This window comes from Vipera ursinii (assembly GCF_947247035.1).
Source record: "Vipera ursinii genome assembly, chromosome: W".
In the NCBI taxonomy this organism is placed as follows: Eukaryota; Metazoa; Chordata; class Lepidosauria; order Squamata; family Viperidae; genus Vipera; species Vipera ursinii.
In genome coordinates this window covers 8,003,524-8,019,814 of record NC_139522.1, presented here as the reverse complement: position 1 = coordinate 8,019,814, position 16,291 = coordinate 8,003,524, and the positions used below count along the sequence as shown (strand labels likewise).

The window sequence follows — 16,291 nt, the reverse complement described above, 5'->3', positions numbered from 1 at the left end:
TTGTGATTCAGGGTCAGCCTGTGGGTTCGGCAGTTGGGTCGGATGACTCAGAGGAGGAGGAGGAGGGGGTGTTGAAGAACTTGCTGATGATGGCTTTGAGGCTCCGCAGAGCCCTCAGCCAGGCCCCTCCCACCTGGTGGAGACCCAGCTGTGTGAGCCTGACAGCGTGGATGAAGATGACCCACAGCTGGCCCTGTTCAAGGACACCCGACGCAGGAGGCAGTCAAGTAGGAGTAAACAGAGGAAGGCAACGGGGCTCCTCGGAAGGAGGCACAGAGAAGCCACGCCCTGAACTCTATATAAGGGAAATGTGTGGGAGGGCTGGTTTGCTGAAGGCAACCCCTTGGATTGTTCCTGCTTCTTAGCTCGTGTTTTATGGTTGGTGTTTTGTCTTGCTCTTGTTTTATGTGAATAAATTTGGCAGGCTTTATTCCAGTCTCTTGCCGTTTGTAAAGGGGTCGTCCCTGCTTTTGCTGCAGGGCCGGTAGCAGGCTGGTACAGAACAGTGAAAGTCCCCAACACTTTTGAATGGCCTTTTCCTGACAATCCTCTCCAGGCTGCGGTCATCCCTGCTGCTTGTGCACCTTTTCTTCCACACCTTTCCCTTCCACATAACTTTCTATTAATGTGCTTTGATACAGCACTTTGGGAACATCCAACCTCTTTTGCAATTACCTTTTGAGGCTTTCCCTCCTTATGGAGGGTGTCAATGATGGCTTTCTGCACAACTGTCAGGTCAGCAGTCTTCCCCATGATTGTGATTCCTACTGAACCAGACTGAGAGACTATTTAAAGGCTCAGGAACCCTTTGCCTCTAATTAGCTGATTAGAGTGGGACATTTTGAGCCTAGAATATTGCACCTTTTCACAATATTCTAATTTTCTGAGATTGTGGATTTGGGGTTTTCATGAGCTGTACGCCGTAATCATCACAATTATGACAAATCACGGCTTGAACTATCTTGCTTTGCATGTAATGAGTCTATCTCATATATTAGTTTCCCCTTTTAAGTTGCATTACTGAAAGAAATGAACTTTTGCACGATATTCTAATTTTTCGAGTTTCACCTGTATATCTTGTTATGTATTCACATTAACTTGTGACCATTTGGAGACTGTGATGCTTTTCAAAGGAAAGAAGTACAAAACTTAACACTACTTTATTCCTCAGGTTTATGTTTGGATATTTATTGTAGCAACCAAAATAGAAAAGGTCCCATTTTCCACCAAGTTTAAAGGCCCACAGCTAGAGCTTAGTTTTCTGCTAGGTCACATTGTCATCATGCACTGACAGAACATCACATCCAGGAGACTAGGCTGCAGTCCTGTAGTACTGGAAATAATAGCTCCAGCCCCACCCCCAACTTTTCTTCTCCCTCCTTTTCTGCCAACAATGGGAAGACAACTATGTTAGGATATTGGACATAAATTCATTGAAGCGCTTCGAATACTGCTCGGGATTGACAGTGGAAATTTCTGCACCAGCCTGGAAGACAAAATAAGGAACTTAAAGCACATGTAATTTCATTCAAGCATCATCCTTTCAAAACTCAGAGAAGTAGCAAATGAGTCTATACTGTTTTGTCCTCTTCAGAATCTGGAGGAGATGATGACTTATCTTGAGGGAAACAGCAGTGGAAACCACATCTTAACTATGCACATATATGAAGAAAAACTGCTCATCTGTAACTGAGGTTTTAAACATTTTCTCACCATCCCAGCCCTTTCTGGCAGCAGAGAATGCTCTCCAAACCCAGTCCAGTTTGCATGTCTGTCCCAAGGGGCAAAGCTCTCTTTCTGTGTTTCTGCTCAGTGCAGAGAAAGCCAAATAATCACCTGCAGCAGAGAGGCAGAACACCTGAAAACTGTTTATATAGCCACCAGAAAAATGCGGTTACAAGTCAGTTACCCATCCTCTCTCTCATGCTTGTGCAGGCAGCGGAACAACAAAGGCACTTACCTGAAAAGTGGTGCAGTATGCCTTAGGATCATGAAAAGAGTAGGACCACCTCCCCAACAGTGACTTCAGCACCTGCTCAAACACCCAAAGTATATTGTTACAGTGAGGGGAAAAAAATCTTTGATCCCCTACTGATTTTGTACGTTTGCCCACTGACAAAGAAATGATCAGTCCATAATTTTAATGGTACGTTTATTTTAACAGTGAGAGACAGAATAACAACAAAAAATCCAGAAAAACGCATTTCAAAAAAGTGATAAATTGATTTGCATTTTAATGAGTGAAATAACTATTTGCCCCCTTCGCAAAACATGACTTAGTACTTGGTGGCAAAACCCTTGTTGGCAATCACAGAGGTCAGAGGTTTCTTGTAGTTGGCCACCAGGTTTGCACACATCTCAGGAGGGATTTTGTCATTAAGGTTTCGAGGCTGACGTTTGGCAACTTGAACGTTCAGCTCCCTCCACAGATTTTCTATGGGATTAAGGTCTGGAGACTGGCTAGGCCACTCCAGGGCCTTAATGTGCTGCCTCTTGAGCCACTCCTTTGTTCCTTTGGCCATGTGTTTTGGCTCATTGCCATGCTGGAATACCCATCCACGACCCATTTTCAATGCCCTGGCTGAGGCAAGGAGGTTCTCACCCAAGATTTGATGGTACATGGCCCCATGCATCGTCCCTTTGATGCGGTGAAGTTGTCCTGTCCCCTTAGCAGAAAAACACCCACAAAGCATAACGTGTCCACCTCCATGTTTGACGGTGGGGAATGATCCTCTGAATCATTATGTTCATTGGCAAACTTCAGATGGGCCTGTACATGTGCTTTCTTGAGCAGGGGGAGCTTGTGGGCGCTGCAGGATTTCAGTCCTTCACGGCTTAGTGTGTTATCAATTGTTTTCTTAGTGACTATGGTCCCAGCTGCCTTGAGATCATTAACAAGATCCTCCCATGTAGTTGTGGGCTGATTCCTCACTGTTCTCATGATCATTAAAACTCCACGAGGTGAGATCTTGCATGGAGCCCCAGACCGAGGGAGATTGACAGTTATTTTGTGTTTTTTCCATTTGCGAATAATTGCACCAACTGTTGTCACCTTCTCACCAAGCTGCTTGGTGATAGTCTTGTAGCCCATTCTAGCCTTATGTAGGTCTACAATCATGTCCCTGTCATCCTTGGACAGCTCTTTGGTCTTGGCCATGGTGGAGAGTTTGGAATCTGATTGATTGATTGCTTTTGTGGACAGGTGTCTTTTATACACGTAACAAGCTGAGATTAGGATCACATTAAAATTATAGACTGATCATTTCTTTGTCAGTGGGCAAACATACAAAATCAGCAGGGGATCAAATAATTTTTTCCCCTCACTGTATAGTGTTAAATTAAAATAAAGGGCTGAGGGTAGAGGACAGCCCAGCAAAAATTAGCATTTCATTGGAAAAACCTCTCAGGAGACAAAGAGTCATCTTAAAGTTACTGCTAAGGCAGGTGAAAAGAAAAAAAACCTGAGCAGAAAGGCACTGGATCTTGCCCAGTTGAACAGGTACATTGGACTGGATGGAGGAGACACTGTCTGCTATCCTAACAGCCTCAGCTCTAGATTCTGAATGCTCCAGAGATTCTTCTGCACTAATTTCACTCTGGCCCTCATTTAGCATTCTCTAAATTATGGCTTTGGATGATGAAGCCCTGATGGGCAGAGCTGAACTAGACAAGGTTATTTAAGAGGGAAGTCATGCACACTGACAAGACCTTCACTGAAAGGACGTACCTTGTGGGAGAAAAAAACCATAGGAATAGACAGAAACAGAAGACAGAGCAACAGCAACAGAAAAATCATATCAAAATGTATCTGTGGTGTGGTCACATTAAAATATTCCTGATGTGTACAGTTGAAAGCTGCAGAATGGTCAGAAAATGACAACCAAAATGATTAGAAAATGAAAGATTGTGATGGATCTTACTTAAATGATAATCAGAATGGTGATCCGCATATACTTGAACCATTGGAACCTAATATCTAATGTAGAGGTGGACAACCTGAGTTTCTCTGGCTGTATATGGCTTTTATTGAACAAAATGTATATCTCAACTTTTCATTATTTTTTCTAAATTCTAGAGGCCTCTGCAACCAAACCTCCTGAAAAACTATTATCATTTTGAGTGATAAACAAGTAAAAACTCTAGTGTAACCCCAAACAAGTATAATATACAGAAAGAATTTTTTGTAGAGATGGAGGTCAAGGATATGAAGGGACCGTGCACAGCACACTGCCTGCCTTAGTATCTTAATATCCGCATGTCTATGAACTCATTCCAATTAGCACTGCCAAGGACTGCCAAGAGCTAGCTAGATAAGAGAGACTCTGCCCTGGCTGGGATGTTCGGATGTTCTTTAAGATTGACTAGGTGTTCTGAACCAGCCCTCTTCTCTCAACCCCTATTTCAAAAGAAGAGACTGGAAAGCGTCCAAGGCTAAAAGGCTTCTGCCAAGATTTAATAGTAAACACACAAGAGCTTATCTTCTCAAGCAAAAGAGTTGCTTTCAGCAACCAGCCCCTCCCCAAACACTCCTTTTATAGAGAGCTCAGGGCGTGGTCTCCCTGTGCCTCCTCCCGAGGAGTCCCATAGCCTTTCTTTGTTTGTCCCTGCTCGACTGCCTCCTGCGTCGGGCGTCCTTGAACAGGGCCAGCTGTGGGTCATCATCCTCCGCACTCTCGGGCTCACACAGCTGAGCAGAGGTTCCCGGCTGAGGACTCTGCAAAGTCTCCAAATCATCATCAGCCGGTTCGTTTCCCTCCTCCCCCACATCTGAGTCCTCCGATACATCGGAGACGGCTGTCGGACCCACAGGCTGACCCTGAGTCACAACACTATCCCGCACCGCAGGGCCCTTCCCCCGGGTCTGCCGATCCGGATGCGGTCGGGATGGGAACTGTTCGTGAAACGCAGTCACCAACGCAGGGGCATGAACGGCGGTCGCGTCTTCCCATGTGAAGTCCTCCGGCCCGTACCCTTTCCACTCGATCAGGTACTGGAAGCGACCTTTCAGCCAGCGGGAATCCCTGATGCTGGCGACCTCGTACTCGGGGGTGCTGTCGCCATCACGAGGTCCTGATGGGGGAGGTTCCGCTTGGCGAAGTGGACAAGCCGGTTGTTCGGGGACCAACAAGGACCGATGGAAGACGGGGTGCACGCGCAGGGAACGTGGCAGAGTTAAACGATAGGCGACCGGATTGATGACGGCCTCGACGGGGAACGGTCCAAGGTATCGGTGGTCCAGCTTCCTCGCCGGCCGAGTGGATGGTAGGTTCCTGGTGGACAGCCAGACCCGATCCCCCACCGATAGTGGAGGCGTATCCCTTCTCGACCGATCGGCGAACCTCTTGTAGTCGGCCTTGGCCTTCTCCAGCTGCCGTCGCACCAACCGATGGATCGCCTGTAACTCCGCCATGAATTCGTTCGCTGCCGGCTCCGGTGAGTCCACGGGAGAAAGGGGGAAAAACCGGGGGTGATAACCCACATTGGCCAAGAACGGTGTCATCTGCGTGGAGGTGTGCTGCGAGTTGTTAAAGGCAAACTCGGCTATGGCCAAATAGTCCACCCAATTGTCCTGCTGCAGGTTAACGTAGCAGCGCAGATACTGCTCTAAGATGCCGATGACCTTCTCGGTACCCCCGTCGGTCTGAGGATGATGCGCGGACGAGAGGCAAACCTTAATGTCCAACGCCCGCATCAACTCCTGCCAGAAGCGGGCTGTAAACTGGGCCCCCCTATCGGAGACGACTCTATCGGGAAGGCCGTGCAGCCGGAACACCTGTTGGATAAACATGCGACTAGTGGCGCGAGCTGACGGTAAGCCGCGACAGGGGATGAAGTGCGCCATCTTGGTCAACATGTCCACCACCACAAACACTGTCGTGAAGCCGGAGGATGGGGGTAGATCCGTCAGAAAGTCCATGGACACAGCCCCCCAGGGTCTCTTGGGCGTTGGCAAAGGCTGCAGTAAACCAGGCGGGGCCCCTGTCGCTGACTTGGCCTGCCTGCATGGGACGCAGGAGGTGACATAAGACTGGACATCGTGTCGGACTCGGGGCCACCAGAATGTACGGGAGACCAGGTTCAGAGTCTTGAACAGGACAAAATGCCCCGCAGCCGGGTTATCATGACATTGGCTGAGGACGAGTCCCCTGAGTGGCCCTCCTGGAACATAGAGCCGGTCACGATAATACAGGAGTCCATCCGTGACTGACCAAGGCGAATCTGGCCCCACCTCTTCCTTCCGCTGAGCCACCCATGCCTCCTTCTGCTGCGCCTCCCGGATCCGAGCCCGTATATCCACCGGCTCCCGCATCGCAGCAAAAGACTCGACGGGGATCACGGTCCTGGGCGGAAGCTTGTCTTCCACTCGGGTGTACTCGGGCTTCCTGGACAGAGCATCCGCTCTCTGGTTGTGCCCGCTTGGTATGTACCGCACCCGGAAGTCAAACCTCGCAAAGAAAAGGGACCACCGGATCTGGCGTTGGTTCAAATTCCGAGCGGTCTGCAGGCTTTCCAGATTCTTGTGGTCCGTCCGGACCTCGATTTGATGCCGCGCCCCCTCCAGATGATGCCTCCAAGCCTCGAACGCCGCCTTGATGGCCAACAGCTCCTTCTCCCAGATGGTATAGTTGCGCTCCGAGGGATTCAATTTCCGTGAGTGATACGCGCAAGGGAAAAGGGTACCGTTGGGCGTCGCTGCCTGGAGTAACACGGCCCCAATGGCAATGTCGGAGGCGTCCGCCTCCACGACAAACGGCCGTTGCGGGTCAGGATGCTTCAAGATGGGCTCCTTCATGAAGGCGTCCTTCAAAGCTTGGAACGCCTGTTGTTCGGGGGCGTTCCACTGCAACCGAGTCTTCTTCTGCAGGAGCCGGGTGAGGGGGGCTGTCAAGGCAGCAAAGCCAGGGATGAATGTCCGATAGTAGTTGGCAAATCCAAGAAGTCGCTGAATATCCTTCACGCGACGCGGGGGTTGCCAACTCTGCAACGACTCAACTTTACTCGGTTCCATGGCGATGCCCTCAGGAGAAATGCGGTGACCCAAGAAATCAATGGTCACCTGGTAGAACTGGCACTTCTCCAACTTGGCAAACAGCCGATGTTTCCGGAGGCGCTGCAGGACCTGACGGAGATGCTGATGATGCGCTTCACGCGATGGGGAGTAAATCAGGATGTCGTCCAGGTAAATCACAACAAACTGGTCCAACAGATCCCGAAAGATGTCATTCATAAAATGCTGAAACACAGCGGGGGCGTTGGTCAGGCCAAACGGCATCACCGTGTACTCGAAATGTCCATAGCGAGTACCAAACGCCGTCTTCCACTCATCACCCGGCCGAACCCTGACGAGGTTGTAAGCTCCACGCAGGTCCAGTTTCGTGAAGATCTTAGCCTCCCGGAGTCGGTCCAAGAGCTCGGGGATGAGGGGCAGCGGGTAGCGGTTACGCACCGTGATAGCGTTGAGTTTCCGGTAGTCACAGCAAAGCCGTAACTCGCCCGACTTCTTTTTGACGAAGAGCACGGGCGCAGACACTGGCGAGGACGAGGGCCGGATGAAACCACGAGCCAAGTTCTTCGTCAGGAAGTCCCGCAATGCAGCCAACTCGGGCTCCGACATGGAGTACAAACGCCCCACTGGGAGAGGCGCATCAGGGACTAGGTCAATGGAGCAGTCGTAAGGCCTGTGCGGGGGTAATTGGTCCGCCTCTGACTCGCTGAACACGTCAGCAAAGTCGGACAGTTCGGGAGGCAAGGAAACCCCTGGGGAACCCTCCACCTGGCCGGCACAGACATGGCGGGTGTGGTCCACGCACTGCAAACTTGGGAAGGTGACCAAGTTCTGAGACCAATAGATCTGTGGATCATGCGCCCGGAGCCACGCCAGTCCCAAGACCACGGGAAAGTGCAGATCCGAAGTGACGTAGAACTGAATGGCCTCCACATGGGTACTGATGGCCATACACACGGGTTGCGTGGCGGCCGTGATAGGCCCGGACAGGAGCACTCGACCATCGATGGTCTCCACAAGCATAGGCGGATCCACTGGATATTGGGGAACAGCCCATTTGGCCACAAAGGCCGAATCCATAAAGTTAGTGGTAGCCCCAGAGTCAATTAAGGCATGGACTGGAATCCCCTCTGGCTTGCCAGGAAGGATCAGACGTGCCTCCAAAATCAAATGCCGTGGAGGTTCACAGGCACCATCGGAACGGCGTCGCTCGGTGTGGTTGTTGTGGGTCGCCCGATCTTTCACACCGTCTAGATCGGGCTCGGGCCGTTTCCCGATAGCAAAGCGGGGGACTTTCTCGGGGCAGGCTTGGTCACTGACGCCCGCTGACGCTTCTTCGGGCAAGAAGCAGCCAAATGTCCAGGGTCCCCACAGTAAAAACACAACCCCTCCGATCGTCGTCTGTCCATTTCCGTCACCGATAGACGGGACCTGGCGGCACCCAGCTCCATTGGCTCCTCCCTCTGGACTGGGGGCTCACGCACAACAGGGGCGGCAGGGGTCTGTGGGGTGGCACGGCGACTCTTACGCTGCTGCAGCCGGGCATCAATCCGCAGACAAAGATGGATCAGCCCATTCAGGTCTGAGGGAATGTCCACGCGGGCCAGCTCATCCAACATCTCCTCTGACAAGCCATCCTGAAAGGCATCCACGAGCACAGCCTCATTCCAGGCGGAATCCTGGCTAAGCAGCCGGAAATCGCTGATATAGGCCTGTAGAGGGCGCTGACCCTGCCTCAAAGCTTTCAGGCGTCGGGTGGCAGTCTGCGCCTTAATCGGGTCCTCGTACATGAGGCGCATATGGTCACAAAACCCCCCAAAGTTATCCAACAAAGGGCTAGGCTGTGCCAACAGAGGCGTGCCCCAACGAGCTGCATCTCCCGACAGAAGGCTCAACACAAATCCCACCTTATCTCGGTCAGTGGGGAAATCAGCTGCTCTCACGCTGATATAAAGCTGGCATTGTCCCAGGAAGGCAGGAAACAGTTCTGGATTACCAGCAAATTTATCCGGCATAGCTATCTGACATTTCCTCCTGGGTGGGGGGGCAGCATGTACCTGAGCCTGCAGTTGTGCCACCTGAGTGGCCAGCAAGGTGAGTTGCTGGTTGAGCTGGGCATTTTCGGCAAGAAGCTGCTCCATCGTAGTAATAAGGGGTGGGTGGCTGAAAGCAAACTGTTCTGAACCAGCCCTCTTCTCTCAACCCCTATTTCAAAAGAAGAGACTGGAAAGCGTCCAAGGCTAAAAGGCTTCTGCCAAGATTTAATAGTAAACACACAAGAGCTTATCTTCTCAAGCAAAAGAGTTGCTTTCAGCAACCAGCCCCTCCCCAAACACTCCTTTTATAGAGAGCTCAGGGCGTGGTCTCCCTGTGCCTCCTCCCGAGGAGTCCCATAGCCTTTCTTTGTTTGTCCCTGCTCGACTGCCTCCTGCGTCGGGCGTCCTTGAACAGGGCCAGCTGTGGGTCATCATCCTCCGCACTCTCGGGCTCACACAGCTGAGCAGAGGTTCCCGGCTGAGGACTCTGCAAAGTCTCCAAATCATCATCAGCCGGTTCGTTTCCCTCCTCCCCCACATCTGAGTCCTCCGATACATCGGAGACGGCTGTCGGACCCACAGGCTGACCCTGAGTCACAACACTAGGGAGTACACCAATAAACAATGCTTTTGCTGTGCGTAATTTCCTGCTTGTTAAAACTGTATACACTAAATACAATAAACTCTGCGTAGGCAGACAGACATTTTGGGACACCCTGCGATGACTGGTCTCTGAATCCCACAGCTGGCGCCCTGAACAGGGACAATAAATCTTTAAAAACAAACAAACCAACAAAAAGAAATTTGGAATAGGGACCTCCCTCTGGGGGAGCAACTTTCAACATATTTACCTTCGTCTGGAATAGACCCCAAAGGTACCTTTGTCCTATGGGACCCCTCAGAGGTAAGTATGGGTTGCAATCTATCTCACCAACAGCAGCAGCATGTAAAGGAACTTACCTTCCTGCTACAAAAGTCAGGGCTTAAAGCACCTGTGGCAGAGATAAAGAAGCTCGTTGGAGAGATAGGGAAACATTGTCCTTGGTATCCGGAGTGAGGGATGCTCCGTTTACAGGACTGGGTAAAGATAGGGCATACTTTACATCTTGAACCCCGGGCTCCAGTTCAGATACTACATCTATGGTTTCAATGCCATCAAGCAGTGGAAAAATTTGGCTCTGATGCTTTGGCAGGACAATTGACCACAAAACCTCCACCTGATTATGATAAAATAAATTTTTTTCCCCCTAAATCATCTTTAATTGAACCTTCAGCTCCTCGTGAAGAGGTTAATTCTTCTGCTTCTTCACAACCACTGTATACCCCCAAGAGGCAAATTTTAGAGGAACAATTAGCAAAAGGGGGGGGGGGGGAATGTAGAAGAAATTGCTGATGGGTCTGGTCCCTTTGTTCCAGTTGATGCTGAAGTTGTTTTACCAGCTGCTACTTTACAGGTTGCTTACCAAGCATTTGGAAAAGTACCTGTTTCTGGCAAACCTCATCAAGCCTTCTCTAACATCAGGCAGAAGGCTACTGAGCCGTATCCTGATTTTGTTAACAGATTACAGGATATAGGAACAGCCTTTTATCAAACCAATTTATTGGCAGCCGCTTTATCACAAGGCAGCAAGCCTCAAGGAAAGTGTTATAACTGTGGAAAACCCGGTCATTTTAAAAGGGAATGTCAAGATCCGGGGAGGCATGTCTGCAGCATCTCGCAGCCCTTTCTATCAGAGGTTGAAACCAAAAGCAAGTTTTTTCTTCTGTCTTTTTCTTTTAATCTGGCTCTTTGGACTATTTGATGCTTTTGTCGGAGGTGAGGAGACCTCCCACTTCACACCTACAAAAGATCCCAGGTTCAATATTCCTTTTAGTCTTTCCCCACTGTTTTTTGAAGTTGGTGGGATAAATTGTAAGTAACCATAAATAATAATAATAATAATAATAATAATAATAATAATAATAATAATAATAATAATAATAATAATAATAATAATAATAATAATTTGGAAGGGACCTTGGAGGTCATCTAGTCCAACCCCCTGCTCAGGCAGGAAACCCTATACAATTTCAGGCAAATGGCTGTCCAGTCTCTTCTTAAAAACCTCCAGTGTTGGAGCATTCACCACCTCTGGAGGCAGGTTGTTCCACTGGTTAATTGTTCTAACTGTCAGGAAGTTTCTCCTTAGTTCTAGGTTGCTTCTCTCCTTGACTAGTTTCCATCCATTGCTTCTTGTCCTGCTTTCAGGTGCTTTGGAGAATAGCTTGACTCCCTCTTCTTTGTGGCAGCCCCTGAGATATTGGAACACTGCTATCATGTCACGCCTCTCTCTTCTCTTCGTTAAACTACACATACCCAATTCCAGCAACCGTTCCCTATATGTTTTAGCCTCCAGTCCCCCAATCATCTTTGTTGCTCTTCTCTGTACCCTTTCTAGAGTCTCGACATCTTTTTTACATCGTGGTGACCAAAACTGGATGCAGTATTCCAGGTGTGGCCTTACCAAAATATTGTAAAGTGGTATTAGTACTTCACTTGATCTTGATTCTATCCCTCTGTTAATGCAGCCTAGCACTGTGTTGGCTTTTTTAGCAGCTGCAGCACACTGCTGGCTCATATTGAAGTGATTGTCTACTAGGACTCCGAGATACCTCTCACAGTTAAATATTTCCCTTCTTTTAATTAAAAGGGGAAGCTTGTTTTGGCCTCAAACTCCAAATTGATGTGTGTTTTGTTTTGCTATATACTTACAGGTGAAACTCGAAAAATTAGAATATCGTGCAAAAGTTCATTTATTTCAGTAATGCAACTTAAAAGGGGAAACTAATATATGAGATAGACTTATTTCATGCAAAGCAAGATAGTTCAAGCCGTGATTTGTCATAATTGTGATGATTACGGCGTACAGCTCATGAAAACCCCAAATCCACAATCTCAGAAAATTAGAATATTGTGAAAAGGTGCAATATTCTAGGCTCAAAGTATCCCACTCTAATCAGCTAATTAAGCCATAACACCTGCAAAGGGTTCCTGAGCCTTTAAATGGTCTCTCAGTCTGGTGCACAAGCAGCAGGGATGACCGCAGCCTGGAGAGGATTGTCAGGAAAAGGCCATTCAAAAGTGTTGGGGACTTTCACAAGGAGTGGACTGAGGCTGGAGTCAGTGCATCAAGAGCCACCACACACAGACGGATCCTGGACATGGGCTTCAAATGTCATATTCCTCTTGTCAAGCCGCTCCTGAACAACAAACAAGGTCAGAAGCTTGTTACCTGGGCTAAAGAAAAACAGACCTGGTCTGTTGCTCAGTGGTCCAAAGTCCTCTTTTCTGATGAGAGCAACTTTTGCATCTCATTTGGAAACCAAGGACCCAGAGTCTGGAGGAAGAATGGAGAGGCACACACTGCAAGATGCTTGAAGTCCAGTGTGAAGTTTCCACAGTCTGTGTTGATTTGGGGAGCCATGTCATCTGTGTCGAGGCCCGTGGGCCCGACATCACAAGGGGCGTCCGGGGGAGAGCATACGGACCATCTGGCCACAAAGCCCTGTAGCCGGACTCACCTGGGAGCGGCAAACCCAGCAGCTGGTCCACGTGCAGCCCTGCAGGACCCGCAGCCATCGCCCCAACAAACAGCTGCTCCGGGGCTTTCTGGTGCACCTGCGTTGGAGGGAACAGTGGAAGGCCCCGTAGGCAAACCGGAGGGCAGCCGCCAGGATACAACCGTCTCTGCGACTGCCTGTACTCCAGCGGAGCAGCCATTGTTAGAGATGCCGGTCGGGCCGGGGCCAGGACCGGACAGTGGACCATGGTGGGGCTTGTGGGAGGGAGTCACCGGGCTGGGAGGGGCCGGAGGAGCTGTAGTGGGGTATCGGGAGACGATAACATGCTGGGTGGTGAAGGGGAGCACGACAAGAGGGTTGGGGGGGAAATACTTACCTGACGCCCGGCAAGGGGGAAGCAAGGAAGCACAGGTGCTGGGGCATGCGGGGAGATGGGAAGAGGGCGGGATTTATCCAGAGCCAGCCGGATGCTGGTTTGATTGGGGAAGGGTGGGGCTGAGAAATGCACCGTCATAAAAGCGTGTTGGGGCAGATAGCTCCCAACGCTGACTTTGTAAGCACTTGGAGTTTCGTGAATAAAAGCACTTGGAGTTTTGTGAATAAAGGAATCCTGGTTGTCGACCGTACCACGCTTCATCGATTGATTGTTTCCTCGGGGGATGGTTTTGACAGTAAGTCAGCGTTGCCATCGTTTTGCTTCCTTGCTGCTGTGTTCTGTTTCGGCCTCTGAGCCGACCTACATGGCAGAGGGAACCCAGGGGGCTGTACCTGCAGCTGAAGGAGGAGAACCGGCTGGGGCCACAGCACCCCTTGACATGGGAGAGCTAGCGGAGGCTCCACCCATTGTACGGCCCAAGGTCTGGGACCCCTGCCCTGTGGTTGCTGGCAGTGGGCCCCAGGGGACAGGCGGGCAAGCAAGTGGCGGGGAATGGTGGTTGAGCCCTGTTTTGGGACAGACGGACACCGGCCAAGAACAGCCTTCTAGGCAGAGGGGATCGTTGCTGGAGTGGAGGGAACGTCGCATCACTGATGAGGAGGGTGAGGAGTGGAGTTATTCAACAGCTCCAGGTAGCTACAACATGGATGTCCTGAGGGACAGGTTTAGAGAACCCCAGCCATGGACCCCCGTTGAACCTGAACCAGACTCCGGACGCTGGTCACAGGACAGAGCCGGCCCCATGCGGCAGGGTCAAACTCGCTTCCGTCTAGCCAGTCCCTGGTTCCGGGGCCCGCAAAACCCAGGTACACCGCAGGGGACCATGCCTCCAATGCAAGCCCCAGTTGTTGCTCTGGGCCAGGGGGCCGTAGAGACGCCCGCACTGGGAGGTGGCAGCTCTGCACGGCGCACAGGACCACCAGTGGGAGAGTTGGGTTGGCAACAGCCGGGGCCCAAAGCGCAAGGACCAGGAGCCCAAACGGGTCCCTGGGGAGCGGCTGCAGCATGGGGCCCATCGCCGCTGCCGATGACTTTTGACAGCCACCCCGACCATTTGGCTATTTTCCTAAGCCACATAATACAGCATCTGTACAAATTCGGCCCAGTGTATGCCTCCCAGTGGGCGATGGTGATGGCGGTCACGACAGCGCTTCAAGGGGAAGCTGCGGTGTGGGTTGCTAATCTATACAGCGACCATGCCAGGGAGCTGGGGGATGTCGGGTTGTTCCTTGAGGCGTTACGTGTACGCTTTGAGGACGTCTCCCGTGTACAACGTGCTGAGGCTGAGATCGTCGGACTCTGACAAAAGGGCCGCCCGGCAACAGAGTACGTTCGTGAGTTCAGGGAGGTGGCGGGGAAACTTAGTTTGTGGCCGGAGCGGATGTTGATTCACCACTTCTGGACTGGGCTGGATGAGGCTCTCCAAAGGGCTTGCATCGTCCGCGGCATCCCTCCTAGACTCCAGGATTGGCTCCGAGTGTCAGTAGAGTTGGATGTCGGCTTGCAGGGCTGCAAATGGTGTGCGAGAACTCCGGCTGACCCTTGACAAGCCCTGAATCAATCGCAGCGGGAGGGGCAAAATCCGGTAACACCAATGGTGACACCCTTAGCACCACCACCCCGGCCCGTACTCCGTTGTTTCCGGTGTAATCAACCGGGGCACCGTGTTGCTGACTGCCCGATGCCAGTGCCTCGGGTAGCGACAGGCACAACACCAGCACAGGGTATCTCCCCTGGACGTTCTGTGGAGCGATCCCGTGCCACACGTCAAGCCCTGGGTGTGACACCCACGAGGAATAACCAGACTGAGACGGAGAGGCCAACGGACGCGGATCTAGACGTCTATGGTGGCACTGAAGAGCAGGAGGAGGACCCAATGGTAAGCACACCAATATGCCCCTTCACGATCCCAATAAAATTGGTGAGTCCCAACACGGGTGACAAACTGGAGTTTAAGGCTTTGATTGATTCGGGTAGCACTCGCTGTTTAATTAACCAAAAGGTGGTGTCCAAGGTTGGTATTAGGGTGGTGCGGTTGGAAACCCCTATACGTTTCCAACAGGTGGACGGGTCCCTCTTGGGGGGTGCACCCATTACGCACATAACAAAGCCCGTATGCCTGGAAATGGGGGAGCACTGGGAAATGTTGTGGTTTATCGTGGTGCCTTCCATGACCAAGGAGGTGATTTTGGGTCTTACGTGGCTGGATAAATGGGGCCCGACCATTTGGTGGGAGGGGGGTTGTCATCACCTTCGCCTCGGGGTGGGGCCCCAACCCCCGAAACACGAACACGTGGGGGAAGGAAAAAGGCCGAATGAAGAGAAGGCTTGTGGGGTTGGGACCAGGTCAGAGGTTCAAGTACCACCAGAGTATTCCGACTTACTGGAGGTCTTCAACGAACAAGAGTGTGATCTTTTACCACCCCATCGACCCACGGATTGTGCAATTGAGCTGGAGCCGGGAGTTAAACTGTCCAAGCCGCGAATGTACGCCATGGCACCACGAGAGATGCAGGAGTTGCAGCGATACATAGACAAGAACCTGGCGAGGGGGTTTATCCAGCCTGCTCGTTCAAGGATGGCAGCGCCCGTTCTCTTCAGGGAGAAGAAAGACGGCGGTCTGCGACTATGTGTGGATTACCGCGGGGTTAACGCGGTGTGCGTCGAGCACTTGTACCCACTACCCTTAATGAAAGACATGTTAGCCCATCTAGCTAGCGGGAGGGTGTTCACCCGATTGGACCTGCGGGAAGCTTACTACCGGGTACGAATCAAGAAGGGTGATGAGTGGAAAATGGCGTTTAATTGTCCACTTGGTAGCTTCCAGTTCCGTGTGATGCCGTTTGGACTCCAAGGGGCTCCCGCGGTGTTCATGCAATTGATAAATCAGGTATTGCATGAACATCTGTATAGAGGGGTCCTCGTTTATCTTGATGACATTTTAATTTATACTGGGACCATGGAAGAGCACATCGCTCTGGTGCGGCGGGTGTTAAGAAAACTCCTGGAGGCCCAGCTGTATGTGAAGCTCACGAAGTGTGAGTTTCATACTTCCCGATTGGACTATCTGGGCTATAGGATATCGGCAGCTGGGATTGAGATGGACCCCAGGAAAGTGGAGGCGGTACAACAGTGGCAAGCACCGAGAACACGACGTCAATTGCAGAGTTTTTTGGGGTTTGCCAACTTTTACCGGCAGTTCATGCCATCGTTCGCTGCGATTGCTTTGCTTCTGACGGACCTGCTGCAGAC

General features: G+C 51.0%; 1 protein-coding gene across 1 annotated transcript in view; it reads right to left on the bottom strand.

Moving 5' to 3' along the window:
- Positions 1-1,188: 1,188 nt before the first annotated feature.
- Positions 1,189-16,291, bottom strand: part of LOC310648211 (phosphatidylinositol 5-phosphate 4-kinase type-2 beta-like) — a gene marked incomplete at its 5' end in the record, with an annotated part of 40,640 nt that continues 25,537 nt past the window's right edge. Inside the window, one exon of the mRNA XM_083375960.1 lies at positions 1,189-1,486. Within this exon, the coding sequence (XP_083232086.1) occupies positions 1,406-1,486 (81 nt within the window). The 3' untranslated portion in view covers positions 1,189-1,405. The remainder of the gene's footprint in view (positions 1,487-16,291) is intronic.